Source organism: Equus caballus, chromosome 9 (assembly GCF_041296265.1).
Source record: "Equus caballus isolate H_3958 breed thoroughbred chromosome 9, TB-T2T, whole genome shotgun sequence".
NCBI classification, from domain to species: Eukaryota; Metazoa; Chordata; class Mammalia; order Perissodactyla; family Equidae; genus Equus; species Equus caballus.
In genome coordinates this window covers 4,230,219-4,253,374 of record NC_091692.1, presented here as the reverse complement: position 1 = coordinate 4,253,374, position 23,156 = coordinate 4,230,219, and the positions used below count along the sequence as shown (strand labels likewise).

General features: G+C 39.2%; 2 protein-coding genes across 32 annotated transcripts in view; one reads left to right on the top strand and one right to left on the bottom strand.

The window, feature by feature from the left end:
* Nucleotides 1-11,243: 11,243 nt before the first annotated feature.
* Nucleotides 11,244-19,046, bottom strand: LOC138915659 (uncharacterized). The gene is made up of 4 exons (XM_070222693.1): nucleotides 18,891-19,046; nucleotides 18,169-18,659; nucleotides 14,170-14,316; nucleotides 11,244-11,767 (listed from the first exon to the last, which is right to left on the bottom strand). The coding sequence occupies exons 1-3, from the start codon at nucleotides 19,044-19,046 to the stop codon at nucleotides 14,292-14,294; spliced, it is 672 nt and encodes a 223-aa protein (XP_070078794.1). The 3' UTR covers nucleotides 11,244-11,767; nucleotides 14,170-14,291.
* Nucleotides 17,909-23,156, top strand: part of RALYL (RALY RNA binding protein like) — a 674,426-nt gene continuing 669,178 nt past the window's right edge. For 7 of the 31 annotated variants that reach the window (XM_070222095.1, XM_070222083.1, XM_070222088.1 and 4 more), the window contains exon 1: nucleotides 18,578-18,710. Coding sequence is in view for 1 of the 31 variants with exons in the window: in XM_014727974.3 (XP_014583460.2) it covers nucleotides 19,771-20,047 (277 nt within the window). In the remaining 30 variants the exon portion in view is untranslated. Of the gene's footprint in view, nucleotides 18,203-18,574; nucleotides 19,570-19,658; nucleotides 20,203-23,156 lie in introns of those variants that run through there. The other 24 variants (XM_070222096.1, XM_070222084.1, XM_070222089.1 and 21 more) reach the window with 17 other exon arrangements.

Below are 23,156 nucleotides of genomic sequence, written 5' to 3'. Positions count from 1 at the left end.
CAATCTCTGCCACATCCCAGTCTCATGGGTGGGACAGGTCTAAGGCTGTAAGCATCCTCAACCACTTTGATTTATCTCTACTCCTTGGAAGTTATAAGAAGTTGTTTTATTCGAGACCATCTCATATTTGTTAGTACAGATGAGATCTCATTTCCCAGTTCTCCTGAATTAATCGATAGTTGAGATGTGAGAAGAACAAATAAGGATGTGCTGGGAGAGGGTTACACAGATATGAAGTTAAGAGAAAATGTTTTGGAAGGCTTTAGCCTTAAATCTTCTAATAAGCAAATGTGCACATGTTATATCCACAAGAGAGGTTTCTATTTGCTAAATTTTAATAAGAGGAGGGAGGAAGAGAGCGAGGAGGAAAGGGGAAGGGAAGGTCACATTTGTGGAGCGAGCACTTGTTCTGCACTCTTCACACTGCGTTAAATGTATTTTTGGTTATGCTTTCTTTGTTGAAGGCTTTCTTTGGTTGTGATGACCTTGATATTTTTGAGGCGTATTCGTCAGTTATACTACTGACTGCACCCCAGTGGAGATTTTTCTCATGAATAAACTACAGTTAAGGGTCTGGGGGAGGAAGACCACAGACAAAGTGTCCTTCTCATTACAGCATAACAAGAATACATGGTCTTAACATGGCTTATCACTGTGAGTGTTGACCTGGATGACCAGGCTACGTAGTGTGTGTAGGTTTCTCCACTGCAAAGCTACCTTTTCTCCCGTTTCATAGAGAACTGTTTAGAAGGAAGCCACTGCGTGCAGCCTGCACATAAACATGGTGATTTGTGTCCCCCCCTTTGAGGACAGTGTACCTACATAAATTACTGGGAATTTGTCTATACTGGAGATTTGTCCATTCATCTTCATTTATTTATTTATTCAGTCATTTAAATCAGTATGGACTCGTGGGTTTTCATTTTATACTCTGAGTTATAATCCAATATTACTTTCTTGTGTTGCTCAATTGTTTCCACCTTTGGCCATTGGGAGCTCTTTTCTCTGACTTCTGTGTCCCTTTGACTTAACCTCATCAATGTATTGTGGGATTGTTTGTTTGTGAGTTTCTAGGTTTTTTTGATCACTTCCTCACCTTCCGGCACTGCAAGATGCTCCGGAATCGCTTGTATATTCCCTGCTCCAGCCCTAGAAACAGCTATTTTCCCAAAGAGTCCTGGTTCCTTTTATCAGAGAATGGCGTTAGAAACCAAGATCTTGCGTGCTATGTGGACTAGTGCTTTTTTGAAATCTTGACGATCTTCATTCGCCAGGCACTGAGAGATTCTGATCCCTCCTATTATTTCAAATTATTCTGTGCCTGTCCCTCAGTTGTTGGTATTTTTTTATCTACAATCCCTGCAGTTCCCATTCGACATGTTACTTGAGGGAATCCATCTATTTTCATACCGAACTCTTTTCATGCCTTATACTACACCGGTATGCTACTGGCTCCCAAATCTATACCCCGACCTTCTCCCTGAGCTAGTCCCAACTTCCGCTGGACAGAAATGATTGAATTGCACAGGTGCCTCAAGCCAGACGTTCCCAAACTGAATTCACCAACTCTCCCTCACTAATTCGGTTACTCTTCTCCTCATCTCCATTAATTCCACCACCGTCCACCCAGCAACCCCCTAGTCATCAGAGTCACTGAAGTCTCTTCTACCTTTCTCCTTCTGCCTCCTACTCAACAATCAAGCCCTGTTCATTCGAACTCTTGATATTATCAAAAGAACTTCCTCCTTTTTATTGCTTTACCTTCCTTAGTTCCGGTCTCTACTAGCTCTCACACATACTATTAAAAGTTTCACTGTCTCCAGTTTTGCCTCCTCAAAATCATCCTCTAACCTGGGATCATAAGGATTTGTTGAAAATGCTGTTCAGACTCTATCGTTCCTCTACATATCATCTATACCTGTGATACAATTACAGTAAAAAAAAAAAAAACAGGCCTGTGATTTATTCATTATTATTGTTCCAGCATTTGGCACAAGCCTGGCACAGAATAAAAGCATATAAATAAAACACCTTGACCACACCAGTACTCCAAGTTTTTATTAGCGCTCTGGCAGATGCTGGAGCAACAAAAGTCTCTCAAGGTCTACTGAAAAATGAATTTTGAAAGTAAACATCAGCATGGAAAGTAGGCATGACAGAAGTGTGATCACAGAATCTACACAATAGCACTTTAAGAAGCACTATAATCGCACTAATGATCAAAACGCAATGTTGTTTCTTCATGCGGTTGTCCTTAATTACTAGGAAGCAAGGCTTGGTGTAACACACTCATTTTTTGAAGCTACAGGCGATTTGTTACTACTAATAAAGATCTGAAATATGTGAATGATTTGCACGTTTGATAAATTAAATTTTCTAACGTATCCATAAAACAGTGTCTGTTTTGCTCATTTCTGAAGTAAAGCACGTCCTCGAGGGGAGCTGTAAAGCTGTGCTTACAGTTCGCGAGCTGGTACCCCTGGGGAGTGCAGCATTCATTTGCATAGCCCTCTCAGATACAAAATCAAAGAGGCCAGACTGCTGCTCTATGTACCAGCAAAACAGAGCTGCCGCCGAGGTCTTTACGACTCTGACTTGCTTTCACCAACCACATCAGGCCAACTGAACATGATGGATCCTTTACATCTGTCCCTAAAAGGTCACGGACTCATCCAAAATATTTATTCAACAAGCGTTTATTCCAACGTGTGCAAGGCACGAGACTAACAGAATTCCAATGCTGATAGTCATGACGCATGTCATCTTATTTAAACGTGAACATTCACATGGGCAACAAGTGTGCTTTCCATTAGTACATATGATTTATGCCTTAGCAAGTGTCTCAATGACTCACGTGTGTGTATATGTGTGTGTGTGTGTGCCAGAGGTTTAAAGAATGCAGAAATAATGTCATGGGCTAGTTCCAATATCTGACATTCTGTTCCAGACCCCATCACTCAGCTTACTGTCAACTACCCTACTATGTTTATTTTTTTATTCTATCCACCAATATTGTGTTTGACACAGTTCAGGGTGTATAGCACTTATCTGCTCTCAATGACCTCAGAACCTAGTCAGAAAGATAAGACTCTCTCTTTCACACACACCATCACACACAGAAACCCATGTTATTAAGCAAGGAGGTAAATCAAGCAGAACAACCCAGTAGATATCCAAAATGAATGGTACACATGAAAAATATTTTAGTACCTACTTTTGCATAGTGTGAAAACGTCTAAATGGACTTTTAGCAAATGTCAAGAGTAGGTTCGGGACAAAGTACAGGCTATGTGGTGTTCACGGAATTCACTTTGGGACGCCCAGGTGGCAACTCAAAGAGATCACAATAATGCCAAGAGTAGCTGAAGTGGAAGCACAAGAGGCCCATGTGGACGCTAATGGCAATAAACCTGCCACACCGAGGAGACACACTGGACAGAGAAAACACTGTTTTCAAAGATAAGGTCCAAGTTAAAAGTCCTGAGGGCAGGTGCTTCAATCAGTAGCTGTCGGTGTGTAACTGAGCTGCATCTTACATAGGGAACTCCATGAAGCGTACTCCAAAGCAGAGAGCAACTGGGATTTACTTACAATTGTGGTTCATGAATTTCAAAACAATATTGTGAAAGTCAGCAGACTGTAAGTGTAATGGTTTCTGCAAAAGAAGGAATTGCCCTTTGCTAATAGGATCAGAGGGAAGCATTAGAATATGATTTTAATTGACTTTGGGTCTTTAAAAATGTCTATATTGGGGCTTAAAAGGTAAAGCTTCTTAAGGCAAGATACGAGATACAGGGAAATAACAAGTTTTGAGTACAGACTCCCAAGCCAGACCACTTTCCTCAGTTATTACACTGAAGCATTTGCGGTGTCTTAGCCCAGACTTCACTTCATTTCACCTCCCAAATCCCCACATGTCAACCAAGCAGTTCCTTAGAGTTCACGTCTCCATGAATCCTGCTGCTTAAAAAGGAGGAGAGATTCCTCTACATTGTATAACTTCTCTCTATAAAACTCCCCAAACTCCTGTCTCACTGAAAGATTGTGTTACCCATTCTTTTACAAAACCACACTGGATCTACAGTACTTAAAAAAAAGAAAAGAAAAACGAAATTAAAAATCTTATTTTAGTCACTTTTCTTCCCCTCAGGCAGGAATTTTCTTTCTGTACTTTTGACTCTTTCCTAACCACACAGACACTAACCCCTTTCCGTTATTTTCCTGTTTTGGGCAACTGTTTGACTGGTATCATTTTTCAGTTCACATCAGTTAGGGAGCTTTCCTTTCATATAAGAAATTGACTTTGGGTCTTTAAAAATGTCTATATTGGGGCTTAAGTGTTCCTTTTGACGCTAGGATTTCTTCATCCTAAAATTACGTGTGTGTGCACATGTATAAAATTAGTTTTGGCTGCTGTGCATTATAAATATCTAAAAGAAAAAAACACAGTTACAGCTTTACAGTAGCTCTCATTTAGGTGGGGCATAAAAAGTGCTTTTGCATAATCGCTGTTTTCTGATGTCCTTATGGGTTCAATTTGAGCATTGAGTGTTTTATGGTGTCAGTAGAATTAATACCCTTGATTTATGAACATTTTTATACCTCATTTTCAGCATCATAATGCAAATGCTATAGAAAACATCAAAAATTGTGAATATTAACCTATTAAAATAAATATAGACATTTTGTTTAAAATGTTTACACAGACATTGTAAGGTATGACAGTTGAATTACGGAACCCCTATTTTCAATGAGTAAAATGATAGGTTTTGTATAGGCAGTTTTATTATTTCCTCCTAATGCAGGCAAGTTTATAATTATACTTACATATCCATATATTTTACCTTAAATATGTTGACAATTAGTTTCTGCTGACAGGGGGTGGAAACATTTTTCTCCTTTGATAAATGAGCATCCCATCTGAGAAGAGCAGATTTACTTGTTTCAGAGAATTATGTGAACAGTTATATTCTAATTACAACGTCAGTCTGCATCAATAATTTTACACTCTAACAACTTTCCTTCCTAACATGTCAGTATTATTACTGTTTGCAAATATTCTAATAAGTTAATCTTTGCTTAGCATGTGCATTCTTCTTTAAAAAAAAAATCCCATTTTAAGAAGTGATTCATGAAACCCACTGATTTTAAGTTGGTTTTATATTGCTACCTGCAGGTTGCATTTAAACTGACTATCGGTATCATTATAAACTCAGAGAATGTGCTGCCTTTTTGAAGAGATGCCGAAACAGGCAGTAAAAAAGAAAGGAATACATGAATAGCAGTGGAGTTTACCATAACTTCCATCCCTTTTTAGGAATTCAGGGAGAAACAGAAATCAGCATTTAAAACAAAACACACAAAAAAACTTACTCATATCTCATGATTCTTTTTAATTTACAGAAAAAAATCTTAAATTTTTCTAATAATCAGGGGCCTGCCCCATGGTGCAGCAGTTAAGTGTGCACATGCCCGATTCCGTGGCCCAGGGTTTCCTGGTTCAGATCTGGGGTGCAGACATGGTGCTGCTTGGCAAGCCACGCTGTGGTAGGCATCCCACATATAAAGTAGAGGAAGATGGGCACGGATGTTAGCTCAGGGCCAGTCTTCCTCAGCAAAAAGAGGAGGATTGGCAGCAGTTAGCTCAGAGCTAATCTTCCTCAAAATAAATAAATAAATAAATAAAAATAAATTTTTCTAATAATCATAATAGAAATTCTCTATTATTTTTCATATTTGTAAATAATCTAGTTTACCAGTTTCCATTTTTAATTAACTTCTGATTATCCTTGGTAATGGGAAATTAATATAACACAGAGAAAACAAATTGGTAAAGTTAAAATATCCACTTTTAATCACTTTTAGTCATTTCTTAATTCACTTTTGACTAAAAAAATGCTTTTAGCTATTTTGCTGAAATTTTAGAACTCCTTCCCCCAAATTTTCTACAACAGTCAGACTATTTCTTTGTTGAATAAACAAATATTAAGTGCCATTGTTGCAGTTCCTGTGCTATACACCAGGAATCTACTTAAAAATTCTAAAAGACACAGAATTCCTCTTCTCTTACTTCTCTGAGTATCAGATGATAGATTTGTATATTTGGAAAACACTTCTAGTTGCCTTAAAAATAGTTATTCTCTTCTTCTTCTTTGCTATCAAAACTTTGCTTTTCTTAAAGTGCTAGTTAAACATGGTCACTTTCCTGTCTTCCCTTACCTTTTTGCCTTTGACTTTCTCTCCTTCCTCCCTACCGGAAGGCAGAAACGATGCTCGGAGTGGGAGCAGCCATCTTGGTACCAGGATAATGAAGGATGCAGTGTAAGCACAGCAGAGAAGACCCAGAGAAGACGTGGGGTCCTGGAGGACTTCTTTAGACAACGCCCAGTCCTGGAAAGTCGGGATGCTGAAGCAGGACAGTGTGAGGGGGACTTGGCAGCAATCAGACCTATAAATCATTCTTTGCTGCTATTAACTCAATCCAGGTACAAAGATAACTTCCTTTTTGATAGAGATTCTGAATATTTGGTTAAAATATTTAAATATTCTTAGGCAATAGCTCTTTTAATATGATACAAACATTCATTCAGACCTTAAATGTTAATTTTCATTTAGGCAAAAACATACTAAAGAAATCTTTAAAGTTTGCTTTCGTGTTAAAACTGCAAAGTATGAAGCATGGAGATATCAGATTATACCACCTGCAAACTTCAGCAAGCTAAGTTAATTTTCTGGTTACAAAACTGTAGTTCGGGTGCATGTAACAATTCCCTTCTTATTCTAATTGGATAATGTTAATCAGTGGAAATAAAATTCAGTTTTCCTGAGATGCGTTTGAAGTTATTTTCACTGCCTGCCCCTCACTTTCCAAGAAAGACGGCACAGGCCTTGTTATTCATGCCAGCTTTGGTGCTGTTTCAATTATCTCATGGTTCAGGGAGTTGTTGGGTTTTAAATGGATACTCCCGCTCTGGGAAATGGCGGCTGTTTTTCACCATATTTTCTCTTATCATCCATAGATAATTAGTTCTGCCTGACAAAGCACATCACAAGGGAAGACTCCATAGCTTTCATGAGCATCTCAGCACTATCTTCCTTATGGCTAATTCTCCTGAACCTGTTTAAAACTGTTTCATTATAATTACTATTCCCCATCACTTGTCCAAACTATAAATACAGGCAGTATTAACAGTATATGTAGCAGATATCTGCATGTCATCTTTTTAATGCTCCTAGATATTTGCATAGCAAGAAATTGGGGCATTAAAAAAACAAGCTTATTCCTCTGACCCACAGCATTTGTACTCATACAGCACTATTGGAGGCCTGAGTAGATTATTAATGCCTCTTAAATTCCTAAATATATTACCTCCTCCCACTCTTTACATAAACTGAGTTAACATGAGGGATAACAGTCTCGCTCCTTCACAGCAAATCATAAAGGAGAGTCTATGAGTACCAGTAAAATACATTTTTAAATTCTAAGACACTATCAAATAAAAGATGTGACTTTTTTAAATAAAAGCTTCTCAAGAGTGGAAAAACTTCTATATTAAGTATATAGATCTGTTGTGAAGCATAAGCCAATTAAAATATGCTAACATGAAAATATACTTCTTATAATCAAACAAGTATGGTAATCACATATTTATACTGAGTTGACAGTTAATTACATTTGAAAAAAAAATTATTGACATATTCGTGCTCTCTACTCACATTTTCTAACAGCTCTTTTTCCGTTTGCTCCCTTCTCTTACTTCCACCTTTAACTCTAGACTTCTGAAACTTTAGGCCGTGTGTTCTCTCCAGGTCTTTCCTTTGGAGAGCTCACACATTCAAAGAGCTTCAACTCGCCAAATCCATGCCAATTACTTTCAGGACTCAGAAGCGATAGCTGGGAAATTTAGGTTATAAAAAGCACGTTTTTCTTATTACCTACTAGGTAATTCCATTTATCTATCTGGCTGTCACTTCTAGCATAATATGTCCCCAAACTAACTTAATGACTTTTTCCAACAGAAGTTCCAACAATAACTTATCCCCCTGCCTTTTTTTTTTAAACAGTGATACCCCTGTTTTCTCAGGAAATAGGTGGCATCAACTTATCTTCTCTCTTTTCTTCCCAATCCTCCAAAATCTGGTTGCAAAGTAATTTTAATTCTCCCCTAATATCTCTCTAATTCTATTGTCACTACACTCATTGGTTCAAAACCTCAAGAGTTTCCCAGGTGAAATTCAAAACTGGCCCCCACAGGAGGGAAAGGAGAGACCTAAGAAAGAGGCTGACCACTCCAGGTTGTTATATGGTAGGTTTCATAAGCAAGGGAACTTACGTAGGAGGCTTGCCTTGGGCGGCCACAAGATGAGAAGATCTCTGCACCCACCCTCCAGAATCTTAAACGTTTATATAGAGGCCTTAGTGGGGTTCAGTCAAGTATACTGAACAGATGGTCTGAATAACACATCAAGAACACATCAATAACACTCTCAAGCTGTGTCCTCGAAACGGCCCCCACTGCGGGAACAGTGGGCAACATGTACATTTCAAAGACAGGGGAAGAGGTCAGGAGCCTCTGATTGCCCGGATGCAGCTCGTAGGTCAGCCTTGGTCACGACCTCTTGATGACCTCATCCGACAACACTGGTGAGGTTTCTCCCTCAAGCACCAATAGCAGTAACAAAGTCCTCCACGGCCATGGTATTCAGTTTACAGTGTCCTCACAAATGAGATATTTTTAGAATCTTTCTAATGCTTTTCTTCTGTATCAGCTGCTTCAGTACAAAATCACCTCTCTGTCTCGAACCCTCGGTGACATACCCCTCTCTTGACCATTCCTGCTTCTTGAAACTCTCCTGGTTTCCCTTGCGTTCTGACAGCTCCTTTGCAGTCTTCTGAAATGGTGGTGCTGTTTGGGAGCTTAAGAGCTTGAAGCAACACTGCCTGAGTGTGAATTCTGGTTTGGCAGAATGGTGTGTAACCCTGGGCAAATCACATCACTCATTTGCACATCACCTTCCTCATCTGTGAAATGAGGATACTAATGATATCTGTGCCATGTGGTTTTATAACATTAAATGATTTTATCCATGTTTATTAGCTCTAGTTTAGATTACTCTCCTGAGTTCCAAACAAATATTTCTAAGAACACAATGGACATTTTCCCTTGGATCTTTCACAGGCATCTTCTTCCCTCACTCTCTGTTCCCTCCTCCCTCTCCAGCCCTCCCCTGCCTTCTTGCTACTTCCTCCTACTTTTTAAAACTCCAAATTATCCTAAAAGGTCCAGCTGGGCTGTAACCATAATGTAAGAAAAAAGATCATATGCTGAGAGAGAATGGAGCAGTGCAGGTATAAAGGACTTAAGTTGAATGGGAAAAGCAGATTCCTGATGCGGAAAATGGACAAAAAGGAGAGAGAGAAGCACAGGCAGGATTCCTAAAAGGCCATACAGCTGCGATTGGAGATCCTTCATCCAGGGGCAGGCGCTGGGAGCAGCAGCTTGCTTCCTCTATCTTTTTCTTTCCAGCATCAAGCACAGTGTGGAGAGCATTGCACGTCTGAAATCAAGCTCACTTCCACGAGTGAAAGAAACACATGGAGCAGCAAAACAAAAGAATAAATGAATAAACGATGGTTCCCATGCCTCTGAAAATGTTTGCTCTCTGGCATTTCAGAAGGGCACAAATTAGCAGCATCTGTAAAAGCCATCCAGCCCTGGGTAATTATTCCCAGAAATGAAAGTTTCGTAATATTGTTGAATTGCTATTTGGGACAGGCATCTTGCATTGTTAAATGACAGTCGTAAGTAGTCTCATTTGATGGGCACACGGATGTGGATACTTCTGGGAATGCTTTTAAGCTCCACATCCTGCCAGATCCTTAAGGACGCAGTTCTATTCAAAAATCAGAGCTGCTCTTTGTTTGGACTGCTTATTGAAATAATTATCTTTAAAAACGTTCAGGCCCTTGTTGCTCTTTTTTCATCTTTTCCCCTTGGCAGGATTCTACATCTTCATAGAATGCATAGCCAAATTGCCCAATGCTTTTTCAAAGCAAAAAGACTGTACCTATCTACTAGTACCCAGCGTGCATCACGCCATTTTGGAGTAGTAGCCTGGCTCTCCATCGGAGTGAAATATATATGTCAGGCCGTGAACTTTCACAGAGTGTTGTTCTTACTGCATGAACACTGGAGTCTAATGCATACGGGTATCTATTCAGCAACACCCTGTGCCAGCACTTCAGGCACTTGTCAAAGAGTTCAACCATGACTGGACTGTGAGCCAGTATGTTGGAAAACCTTGCTTGAAAATCCGATATTTAAGAATGTGTAGGGCACACACAAACTGTCCATTACTCCAGGCTCTCAAAAACCTAAACCTACGTAGTTACAGCTTAGGAAAAAACCAGAATCCTGCAGAAACGCTTTCACTGAGTTGAGATTTAATATTAGGTCCTTAATTTTTATAGAAAGAAAATATGAAATATTTATTTGAAAATTATTCTGTACTTATTATTTATTACAAAAGAATCACTACAAAGATATGAGAAATAAACTCCTTTGAGATGTCAGCATTAGAATAAACTTAATCCTTCCTGCTGAACTTGTCTGTTTCCTTGATCAGTCAATGAGAATAACACTTCAGAGGGAAAATTAATCCCTTGTTAAGGAAACTAACTCATGCCAAATGCCTGGTATATTAATGTCTTTGCAACTTCGAAAGAAATTTTATGTTAAAAAAAAACCAACTTTCTTAAAATCATGTTTAAAAAACTAAAAAGGATGAAATAGGATCAATAAGCAAAGGTTTAGTTTATGTTTTAGTCTGAACTTAAAATATTGAGAATCTTTACTATGATGTGCATTGATTCCATTTTAGTTAAATTTGAGATTTGAGTAAAAGAATCCAATTCTGAATTTTTGAATGCCTTGTATGAGCTATATCATCAATGTCTCCCGGAGAAGCAGACTGAAACACAGGGTCCTTTGAGTACATTTTCAGTCACATTAACAAAGTTTCATTGACGAGATTATTTCATCAGTTTTTGCCTATTGTGCATGCATCCTCCAACCTTGCCTGAATAGGTTAAAAGGTAATTCTAATACTGTTGGATAATTTGCAAATATCCACATATTTTAGAGTACCAAAATAGCATTTCTCTAATACAGAATAAATTTACTTCATAATAACAAACGAATGTCTTTATAAACATTATTTAATCTTTTTTTTTCCCTGCTTTTACTCCCCAGATCCCCCCAGTACATAGTTGTATATTTTAGTTGTGGGTCCTTCTAGTTGTAACATGTGGGATGCCGCCTCAGCATGGCCTAATGAGCAGTGCCATGTCCGCGCCCAGGATCCGAACAGGCGCAACCCTAGGCTGCCACAGCAGAGTGCGCGAACTTAACCACTCACTCGGCCACGGGCCAGCCTCCATTATTTAAATTGTACACAACTTAGAGGTTTTGAATGAGCAAACTGTGTAAGTTTTATTAGTCTGTCTACATACCCAACCTGTTTATCTAGTTGAGTGTAATACTTGTCAATTCATTGTTATATCCACAGAATTTTTGTTGTTGATGATGAGAAAAAATACATTATAAACAACACTTAAATCAGCATAAAATTATGATGTATTATGTCTCAGGATTCATATAAAGTTCCTTATCCTGAGTAGAAGAGATTCTAGCTTTATTGGTACCTATACTCAACTCCAGGAACATTTCATCCAGCAACAGAGCCGCTGTCTCTTCCCAGTAGGTTGCTGAAAGAAAATGAAGAGATGCATTACTTTTTGACAAAATTTTATCTACAAAATCCCTCTTCCATGCAAAAAAGTAGTGTATTCTTGAATCAGACACTTAAATTTTAGTATGCTATCCTTGTTTTCTCTTTGTAAACTTTCATTTAGTGTACTATAATATTTTGGTGATAGTGTTTTAAATTAATTGTGCCTCCAGTAAATGTTTGAAAACTGTTGATTTCTTCTTATAAGCCTTAAAACGTGATATATCTTCTGTTGTACAAATGACAAAAAATTTCAGATTCCCTTTTTTGGTAAGAAATGCAACTATCAAGTTTAACAATTAAATTTTGTCTGGGACTTACACATTTTTGCTATCTCAATAATCCAGGCTGTTTAAATTTTTTTAATGAATTACCAATTTTTCTTAAAAATAAACAAAAAATGATGCATAACAAATTTTAATGAAATCTTTTTATAGTCATGTGACAATAGAGGAAAGTCCTACATTTGATTTTATGTAATTTGTGAAGATAAATGCATCTGAAACTGGCACGGACATGTGACTACTGGTAATGAGTGCTGTGCTGCCTTTCCGTATGTGAAGCTTAACTGGGATGTCTGTGTATTTATAAGTTTGTAGTTTGAAATATTCATCTTTTGCCCAGTGGCCGACTAGGAGTTCATTATACTTTTATTTGGAAAGCCTGTGTTTGATCTTTGCTCTTGTTTTCTCTGGAGCTTTAGATGAATAAAATAACAAATAATTTACTGCCCTGAAGCCAAAGAGCCAAGGGCCGTGATCTTTTCAGATCTTAACAAGTTTGACCCCTCTCTACACTAGGGAGGGAGACATCCAGAGGGAAAAAGAGGAATCTGGGGAATACAGACACACACATATCACATAAATAATTGAGTATTTCCTAATATCATTTTCTATTAAATATCTACTCACACATACAAAAGATTTCTATTAATTAAATAAAAGTAAAAGTCAAGTGATTAAGTATTAACATGTCTTACCCTTGCCCTACATATGTACCCTTAATATGTATCCAGGAAGATATAAGAGGTCTGAGTTCTGAGGGAAGGAGAAAAAAAGAGAGTAGAGAATACCAAAGGAAACTAAGAGTGCAAAATAGAACAGTTATATAGACGTAATCTTTCTATTGTTTCAATGAGACCAAAAAAGGAATCTGGAAAATACAGATTTAGACATGCCACATGTTAGATTTCCTAGTCTCATTTTTAACCAAATGTCTATTCATACATTTGCTGGTACAAAAGATGTACATGAGCGAAGATCAATGATTTAAGGGTTCAACTCTATGGTAAGACGCTTGCAGAACACATTGTCACAAGATTTGTCACCGTACGATTATTCTACTACACTTATCTGGCTTTTGAAAACTCTTAATTTCATTCCTAGAAAAAGAAATTTTGTTTTCAAAAAGGTAAGTTTCCTATTAGTGGAAATAAATAAATGACTAAATTTCATGGAAATCAGAAGTGCCTCTTGACAGGAGCCCGAGACCAGATAATAACAAACTAATCTCATGCATTCATCTCTTGAACGCGATAATATTTAAGCAGACAACAAATGAATAACCTTTACCTCAAAGAAAACATTTCAGAGTTAATATTGATATATTAATTGATAAATTGATATTGATAAAATGCATATCATCTCTAAACCCCAGGTTTCTAAAATTAAAACAAGTAAACAAAAAGAAAAAAATCAACAGAAGAATCATAACTATAACTCCACAACTATATCTTTGGACCTAAAGGAGCTACTCCATACCTCTGAGCCTAGGATCTCGTGGGTAGACAATAAAATACATCTTCAAGATTCTTCTCCGTAGGCAAAATTAATTTTCCAGTGAAACCACATTGACATCTATTACCACTCTGGATCATTAGGATAAATAAGTCTCTTGATTTTTAAACACAAATGAAGATAGTTCTTTCTGGTTTTCTCTCTCTCCCTTTTTAAAAATGTTACTTCCTCTGGTATAGCGTTTTGCTAACCTCAGCGAGATTGTTTCCTGGTTTTCAGGTAACATTCAGTTTCACTAAAGAAACACATTGTAAAGTCTGCAATATTTTTCTAACTTACTTTTTGTCACGTGTCTTTTAAGACTCATCTGTATGACCCGAATCTGTACAGTGTTGTCACTTTTACATTTCCCACGTATTTTGGGGAGATTTTCCTGGCCCCCTACTCAATGCTCTTGGTCTGACAATTTCCCTTCCTCCCTCCTTCTTTCCTTTCTGTCTTGATTTCCTTTCCTTTCTTTCTGTGCATCCCGCTCCCCACCCCTCCCTCTCCTCTGTGCTATTCCTTTTCCCTCCACCCTTCCACCCACTATCATTTTCCCAATTTCTTGGCTGTAATGACAGCACTTGGTCATTGATGTTACCTTTCCTTTCGCATGTTGTCAGCTGTGTCATGAGATAGGAAAGCCCTTCGTTGTTCTACGTTTCACGTAGTCCTGCGTCCCTGGGCAGAGCCCTTTAGAACCTGTTTCTGATTATGAGGACTTTATGACAGCACATATTCCAAGCACCTAAAACATACCAAGTAGTTATTCAATGGTACACATTTTTCCTTTATGATGCTTCTCATTTGCTTTTTTGTTTTGTTTTGTATAAATCTCCTGTTTTGTTCCCTTCAGACTTCTCATATGCTGATATTAATACAAAATAAAGTGTTTTGAAATTAACTTAATATTTTTAACCTTTAGTACCTTTTCAGAGGCCTATTTCTGGCTCTAAGATTGCCACATTTTCACCTTTAACTCTTCAAATCTAAAGAGATAGCTTGGATAAATTTGCAGCTTCTAAATTTATAAACTGACATATTTTATAGTCTCGTTAGAGTGGATGATTGTCAGATCAGTAATCAATGAATAGTAACAAATGGTGCAGAACACTGAACATGTCATGTGCTGCTCTTTTCCTTCTCTGTGCCTACAGTGTATTTATCAGGAAACTCATCAGGGCTTTCTTGTGTACACTGTCTGTCACTTCCACCGGAGGTCACTTTATTATAGAACTACACTCAATCTATTTAATGCAAAATAAACACATTCAACTAAGAATACTAGTAGGCACATTAATTTGTTTCAAATTTCCTTACTTAGCAACATGCATATTTTATATGAAAAAATGAGTGTAAATAAGTCATAAGAAATTTTGATACATATTTTATTCTACATATATGAATTTTGAGTTTCCATAAAACAAATTATGTGGAGTGAAATAAGAAATATTAAAAATTACATTACACAGAAATTTTGATAGTTCTTTCTTCTTTATTTTACTCATGCTATATTATATTATTACTACTTATTTTCATACCTTCTAATCTCTTTGATAATTTGTACAAATTATTTGATGAGTTTTGGTATTTACAATTCCTCCAAATAGAAATATTGGAAAAAGTAAAGAAAACCACCCAAACTTGAAAGAGAAGCATAAGCAAAGTATGTTCACATGCAGGATAGGACACATAATGAAAACAAAAATGAAAATTAATCAAAAATAAAAATCACTAAGTTGTGAAAAAAATTATCAAGCAAAACAAGAGGAAATTATTTGAGGGCATTAAATATAAAATGGTATATCTGAACCACGATTTGTAACACACAATTTATAACTAAATGTATATGCATAGGTAAAAAGCATACATGTGCACATATAATTCATGCATCTTCAATATTTTCTAACGGAAAAACACTGAGATTATGCAGCCTACATTTCAAAATAGATTTTTCCTCAATCATCATTATTTATTTGTCTTATCTTAAATTTAGTATACTTTTCAATTATGAATCCTCTATGGCTTACTTTAGAATGCACACCCAAAGGAGTAGTTCACAGTCATAACTTTGCTTGAAAAAGTTTCTAGAGTTAACTCTTGAGGACATGACCAGGAAGTACATGACCACATCTTTTGCACAGATTTTTGCTAAAGAAAAAATTAACCCCTTCATCTCTGCTTTTGAAGGTTTATTTCCTTCTCCTTATGTTTTATGGACTCAAAAAAGTGAATGAAAATATATGTTCTCCCACTGTTATTTGTGGTGAATATATAGCCAAGCCAATTCCCACAAATTTATTTTAGATCTATTTACTTTATTTAGAATATTATGCATTTGTTAATTGGCATCAGTAACAGTACTTGAGAATATTTACTATCTTTCATGTATTTTTTGGAAATATTTTATTCTAGCTGTAAGACCAGAAAAAATTTTGGTACAATCCCACCTCTAATATGTACTCACGATGCAATCGTGGGCAAATTGCTTAAATTCTCCGACTTTATTTTCCTAACCTGTAAAATGAGTACAATAATATCAATGTCACAGAGCAGTTGCAAGAATTAAATGAGAGGTTATGCTCAGTAAATACTCGTTCCCTTTTCCTAACTTTGTTCACTCGGTTTTAATGCGGTGATGCAACCTAAAAGATGAGAATGGCACACTGGAAATAAAATAAATGGAATATTTTGAGCCTCACACTGTAATTATGTAAGTAAATGGGAAAAGTGCAGAGAGGATATTGATGTCTTGCTTTTTCTTCAGCAGAGCTGCATTTAACGTAAAGGGGAGTCATTTTATTGAATAATAAAAGCCTGACAATCACAGTGATTGGCTGACGGCCATTACTGCAGTGTAATTCTAAACAGCTTGTTTTTCAAAGTTCTTCTTGAATAAATCTTTAAAATGCAAGCCTTGCCCAGCTTGGTTGCAAGGTTCAAAACTTGTTTTTGAAGTGAAGTTTCCTACATTTGAGTACTGCTGTGATATAAGCGATGGAAAAAATATGCATTAAAATAGTATATTCTTATAAAATAATTAAAATCAGATATTTTTTGACATGGAAGGAAAAATTTGAAAAATTTAGCAAACTAATGTTTAAATGGTAAACAAGATTAATTCGTGACTTAGAGAAGAAAAGACTACACGTGTGAAAGAAAAAAAAGTGAAGCCCAAAGTGTTTTACCGTGAAAAGCACAACATTTGATCTGTATTATCCGGCTTAAACCCGGGTGATTTCTGAACAGAACTCAACAAGGCTTCGAAGTTACCAAATCCACTTTGACGCATTCATTTTTCCCAGGCAGTATTTCTAATCAATCCTCACTCAGTGGGCGTAGAGCTGGCAACTCACCAAAATAAATATTTAATGATATTTTAATGGTTACTTTAAATCTCTTTTATTTAAGTTGTGGATTAATACTTTATTTGGTCAATGAATTCTGAACATAATGTTTGAGAAACGTATTTGCTATCGAAGCTCTCTGCAATGGATGTGTATTTCATTTTCAGAATTGTCCAGGTTAGACCATCTCTGATGGAGGCATTTTATCTTAAACGTCAACATCGGAAGTATTGAGATAAAGATCAGAGGCAGCAATCTGTGAACTGCAGCCCTGTGTTAATTGCTCATGCTCAAACATAGAGACGCCAACTAATTGCACACAACCCAGATTCAAAGCAGCACAGGGAAACGGTCTTGACGTTAGTATTGCGCAAAACTGAAGAGATACAGATGTGTTCCAGCGCCCAAAAAGCTGATTCTTGATCAGGCAGCAAGAGAAGAATCTCAGCGCATCCAGCGATTGGCTGATGGAATCTTTGTTCAGGCGCCAGGCATCCTAAACCAGACGCGAGGCGGAGGAATGCCTCTCTCACCCTCACCTTCCCAGTTCCCGGCGCAGCCACCTGGGCTCCCGTGGGCTGCGCCGCCGCCTCACTCCTGGTGCACGTCTCCCCCTCTCGACCGTCAAGTGCTCTCTCCCTCTCCGAAAGCACTTACACAATGGACTCACTTGTTTCCCTGGCGCCTCTCCTTTGACTTCCAGCCCCAGCCCACAACTTGAGCGAGAGTCAGGCAGGCGCCTCTCCAGCCATGGAGCACGGACCCGCGGAGCCTTCCAGACGGGCTTGGAAGCACACGCGCACACGCAGACACAACAAACAATGCCTGGCCCACGAACGAATACATTAACGCCCCCCACGCCCCCACCCATGGCTCTGCAACCCGCAGAAAGCAAGCCGGGACGGGGTTTCCGAAAGGAGGGCCGTTTCGTCTTTCAAACGGCAAACATTCCTCCCTAATGACGGCGAAAGAGCTGCTGCGCGTTCTGATGGCAATAAAGATTGACGGTGGCTTTGCCCGTGACAACGCCCCCAGGATCGCGCAGAGCCAGGCTCCCCGGGAACCGCCAGGGGGAAGCGCAGGTGTAAGGGGAGGGAAGAGGGGAGGAAGGGAGGGAGGGATGAGAACTGGGGAATCAGGGGAAAAAAAGAAAATGGATGAGTTAAATCGGGCTTTCATAGTGAAACTTCGGGAGAGAAAGGGATGGGCTCTCTCCCCAGGTAACTCCCCGGAGGGCGAAAGCAGATGACTACCTAGCGAGTGGCGAGCAGCAGCAACAACTTGCAGGTGAGCAGCAAGTTGCCGACCTCCTCCCAGGCGCCAGATCAGCATCCCCCTCGCGGCCCGGGACCGGCGCGCCCTCCCCTCGGAGGCGGTGCCGCTGGCGGCAGCAGCGCAGCAGGGGGAGCGGCGGCGGCGGCAGCGCGCCCGGCCCGGCCCCGCGCGGCGCCCCCTCCGCCGGCGCCCTGCCCGTCTTGCGTGTGCGTGTGCGTGTGCTCAGCCCCAGCGTGAGCGGCACCTGCTCGCGCGGCTCACAGCGGAGGCAGCGTCGCCGCGAGCTGCGGGCCGCCGGTGCCGGGCTCCCGCCGCCGCCTCGCCAGCCGGAGCGGGGCTCCGTGGGCTCCCCTCGCCGCGTCGGTCCGTCCCCGCCGCCTGCGAGTCCGCCGGGCTGCGAGTCACGTGTCAGTGCCCGAGGCAGAGCCGGAGAGAAAAACCGCGCTCCCTTCCTTCTTGCACCGCCATACTGTATTTTATCCTAAATCTCATTTTTATTCCAACATTTTACTCCCGCTCGGTGAGTACCTTCTCAGTGGCATTCTTGTCCTATTCTTTTTTATTTTTGGTCCTTTTTTTTTGTTTTTGTTTTTTTTCTTCTTTTTATTTTTTTCCACTTCTTTGATTATTGTTTCTATTTGGGAAAGCTGGAGGAGCATGGTTTGGAGCCTTTTCCGGAATCCAAGTTTTTCTAGCATGCGATGGTTCTGTAGCCCGGGCGCTGTGTCCGGGAGTCCGCGGCGGCCGTGCCCGCCGGGAGCGACTCCTGAGTCCAGCGGAATATGCAACTGGTTTTATGGAAAAAGCGATGTGAAGTATGGTGCCTCTTTTTTCCCTTTGTAGAAATAAAAAGCATGTTTCTAACTCTTTTTTTTTGGCATACTCTTTTTCTTATAAGATTTTTGTAGAGGTGGGATTTCACGGCAGTGCTTACAAGTTTGTGGCTTTGCAATACTGGTACAAACCGCTGAGCAAAGACATGAATTTTCTAATTTTTTTTTGGTGCCCTTTTTGGATGCCGGTGAGAACAAATTCGTTTTTTTCCCATCTGTTTTTGATACCCGTTGATAACATGAAACTTTTCTTGCAGCTGGTTCCTGGGATGATTTTTAAGCAAAATACTTTTTTTCCTCCTTTAAATTAACTATGACTTTTGCACATTTGACTTTTTTTAAAAAAAAAAACCGAGATAATTTTATGATAGATATCCTGATATCTATATCTATATTATCCCTTCTTCCTCTTCCCTCCTCTCCCTGTAAATCAATTTTCAAATGATGGCAGTGGAAGGTTTTTCTGGAAAAAAAAAAATGAAGTGCGGTTTGGTTTCCTTGTCAACGGAGGATGAAGTGCACAGCTGAGCAGCTCGCAGAGAGCAGGTACATGGTCCCCTTGGAGGCGTTTCCCGGGTTTGCAATGGCAACACTGGTCCTGGCAGAGAAATCTGTGTGTATGTGTGTGCGCGCGTGTGTGTGTGTGTGCGCGCGCGCGCCTCCGGGCAGGGTCCGAGCCCGCGGTGGGGAAGCCGTGCCGGGAGCTAGGGAAGCCCGAGTGTGTCCCGGCCTCGGGGTCGTGTTTGGATGCGCGCACGACGCCGTCCCTCCCTCGCTGCGCCCAGGTCGGCTCGGCGGCCGCCGGCGGGCCCTGTAAGTTCTCCGAGGGCCACTTGCAGAGCAGGAGGGGCGAGGGCCGAGGAGGCGGCCGGCCGGCGGGCGGGAGACGGGGCAGCATCCTCCGGAGGGGCTGGCTGCTGGCCACGCGGCCGGGAGCTCGAGACCTTTCCAGATCCCCGAGGATGGCAACAGCTCCCGCGCGCTCAACTCCTGCTCCTCCTCTTGGCCAGGAGTAAACAACGCAGTAGGTCTTTCCCGGCCCGCTTGGCTTGTTGCGAAGGATTTTGCTTTCTTAATGGTGCTGCCTTTGGATCTTTTCCTTCTGTGTTGTGTTGCTTTGATTTTAAAGCGCTGGCTGGCATCTGCCAGGACATGGGGAAATGGTTACTTCCTAAGACGGTCAGTTGGGTTTAATATTGAGGACGAAACTGTTAGTTTGCGTTGAGACTACACCCCTAAGATACAAAATGGGCTTTTATCTGAGTTTTAAAGAGACAGCGTTTTCCCTCGTTTTAACCACCTGATGGTAGTTCCGTAGATTTTCCCCAGAACGGGGCACAGGACGAGGTAGGCTTGGTGATGGTGGTGATTGATTTCGCTGTGGTGGTAGCGTTACAGTTCTCAGTGTTGAAGGTCTTCTGTGGAATTTTGTCATTGTCCTGTTGCATATTTCCAGTATAATCTAGCATTACTTTTTGGAGCTGTACCAGTTGGTAATAAAAAGCCTTTTCTGTGCTTAACACAGTGACAGAATCTGCTGGAAAACTTGCTGTCCCAATAAATTTCATGTCATGCTTTAAACCTTAAAATCTGGAGGGTGACTATTATTTAAATGATTTGATTTTGAAGCTTTGATATTCTTTCTTTTTTTCCTTAAATGAAGAGTTCAGCCTTGATTTTGTCATATGTATGTATATAATTTGGATTCTGTTAAAATAGATATAAAGCAAATGAAATAACTTTTTACCTCTCTGATTAAGTTTTCTTCTAGGTTATCTACAGATATGAAAACTAATTCCAGCATACAGAAGGGCCCATGACCAATAGGTTAATAATATACAGTGTGGCCTTTTCAGGCAAATATTTCTCTAACTCTGTAACCTCAGTTTGTGGAATGAAAAGTTTTGTGCCTGTATTTCTTTACTTTTTGTGGTGAAAGAATTGGGAGTGCAAATGATTATCTGTAGAAGATTAAAATTTATTGTAATATCTAGAAAGGTATATATTTTTTAAATAACAGTGAACTTTCTCATTTTAAAGGTCTTTGCAAGTTGCAGTGTGAATTTTTTTGTTCTCAGGGTAGCTTTTCTCTGTTAAGAAAGTCCTGTTGCATATATATAAGGAAGACAGCATGTCCTGTCTGTGGACTTGAAGATTTCATATCTTGAGGGGCATACTTCTAAGATTTGACACAAATATAATATGACTGAGCTTTAAATTTTGTTTTTTGTGTGTGTAGTGACCACATTACTAAAATGTAGTTTTTCATTATGGGTTTAAACAGCTACCAAAAACATTAAAAAAGCCACTTGCGACATTCTGTTTTTTATCATAATATATATAAGTAGAAATGCTCATTTATTTAAAATGCAAGATGATGCATGTATGTTTCTTTGCAGGTCGTATGCACTGTAAGGCATTTAGGTCTTTTAAAAGAGAGAGACAGAGTGAGTGAGAAAGAAAAAACTTGAGAAATCAAACCAGAATTTTCAGAGGACCAGTTGCTGCCCTAAGGGGGGGGGGAGGGAGGAGTAGCTGTGTCTTAAGATGGGGTAAAGGGGGAGCTGAACTCTATGATGTTTCTAAATGAGACTGAAACCATAAGGAGGCAGACGACGGTGTTCATAGGATTTTAACGTGGGAACAGACATGCAGTTGTGCTTTGAATTCTGTAAATAAGGATCATGCTAAGAACCTTTAGTCATCTTAGGTTTTCATTTAGTTGGTGTTCCTTGTTCACTATCTTATATGCTTATGTTAAATTTCAATCTACTACATTCAGACTTTTGAAGTTTTCTCCTCCATGAGTCATATTAGGAATTTGCAACTCTTTAAACTGGTCACCTAGTCTGAGTTTTTTGGTTTAAGTCTTCGCATGTGGTCTCCTAGAGTTAGCACCGCCTACTGGTTTCTCGTGGAAAAATAGTACTATTCTTTCATTTAGCAAGCAGCCCACTCAGATTCTGATCAACTTAATCATGTAAATTATTTTCAACTGCTTACTGAGAGGAAAAAAATTACTTTTCAGGGAAAGAGGTTTTGGGAGGTGAAGGTGGGGGGTAAGGGAAAGAAGACAAATTAAATTCACTGTTGCACCGCCAGCTGACCTTAAGTATTTTATTATCTGAATTGCAACAAAGAAATTGTCACAAACTTAAAACAGCCTGTTAAATTTCCTAGAACTTTTCTATGGGATGCCAAAATTTGTACATTTTCAAGAATCCTGGATTACTGAATTAATTTTACAGTTTCTTCCCGAGTCTTGAACATTGTAGAGAAAGAAGGCTGTAGTTGGAGTTCTGTCTTGACTGTGTGGTCTGCCCAAGTATTCTAAAAGAAGAGTTTCATCATTAAAAATAAGCATTTAATTACTTGTTATATGTATTCTTACATGGTTATAAGCTAGCAAGTAGCTCACTGATTTTTTTCCTAGTATGCACGAAGCAGCCACACTGTCGTGGTGTTATATATAAAGGGGAAAAGTTTCAAACACATTTAAAAGACACTCTTCTATATTCTTAAGTACAAAAGATATATTGCCTTTTTAAAAAGAGATAGTTTATTTTCTCTAATTTTTATGAAAGGCTAGTGGTTTAAAGAGCTACTATATTTATCCAAACAAACGATGCCTTTAGAATATAAAAATAATGGAATAGGAAAATAACGCACATACATTTGATATGCCAAAAATTATATTTTTCTAGTTAAAAGAATCATGTGCTATATGGATAACTGTTTCTTACATAAAATAGTTACTTTTTAACGCAGCTAGTAAGAAGTGTGTGGAAAAGCTCCTGTTTCTGTTACATCCTGGAAAGCATTCCCCTTGAATGAGTGTGGCGTGCCTTGTTTACTGGGCACTGATACCGTAAGCAGTTAATGTTACAGTGCCTCAAATCAAATCAGACGCTACATTGCAAGTAGAGGAGAAGTTTGCATGAGAAAGGGAAATTGAAGAAACTATTTTAATTATAATTTAATTATTCTTTTCTCTGACTTTTGAAAACTCTTATTTATAATGATGATTAGCTGTGCTTTAAAAAATACAGTTTTGGGGCCAGCCCGGTGGCATAGTGGTTAAGTTTACATGCTCTGCCTCGGCGGCCCGGGGTTCACAGGTTTGGATTCTGGGC

Coding starts and splice junctions, on each gene's coding strand:
- LOC138915659 (XM_070222693.1), bottom strand. CDS start 19,046: ATGCTTTTTATTTCTACAAAGGGAAAAAAGAGGCACCATACTTCACAT. Junction 18,660..18,890: donor GCCCGGGCTACAGAACCATC/GCATGCTAGAAA, acceptor GATAAAATACAG/TATGGCGGTGCAAGAAGGAA. Junction 14,317..18,168: donor TGCTGCTCGCCACTCGCTAG/GTAGTCATCTGC, acceptor GGTATGTTTTAG/GTGCTTGGAATATGTGCTGT.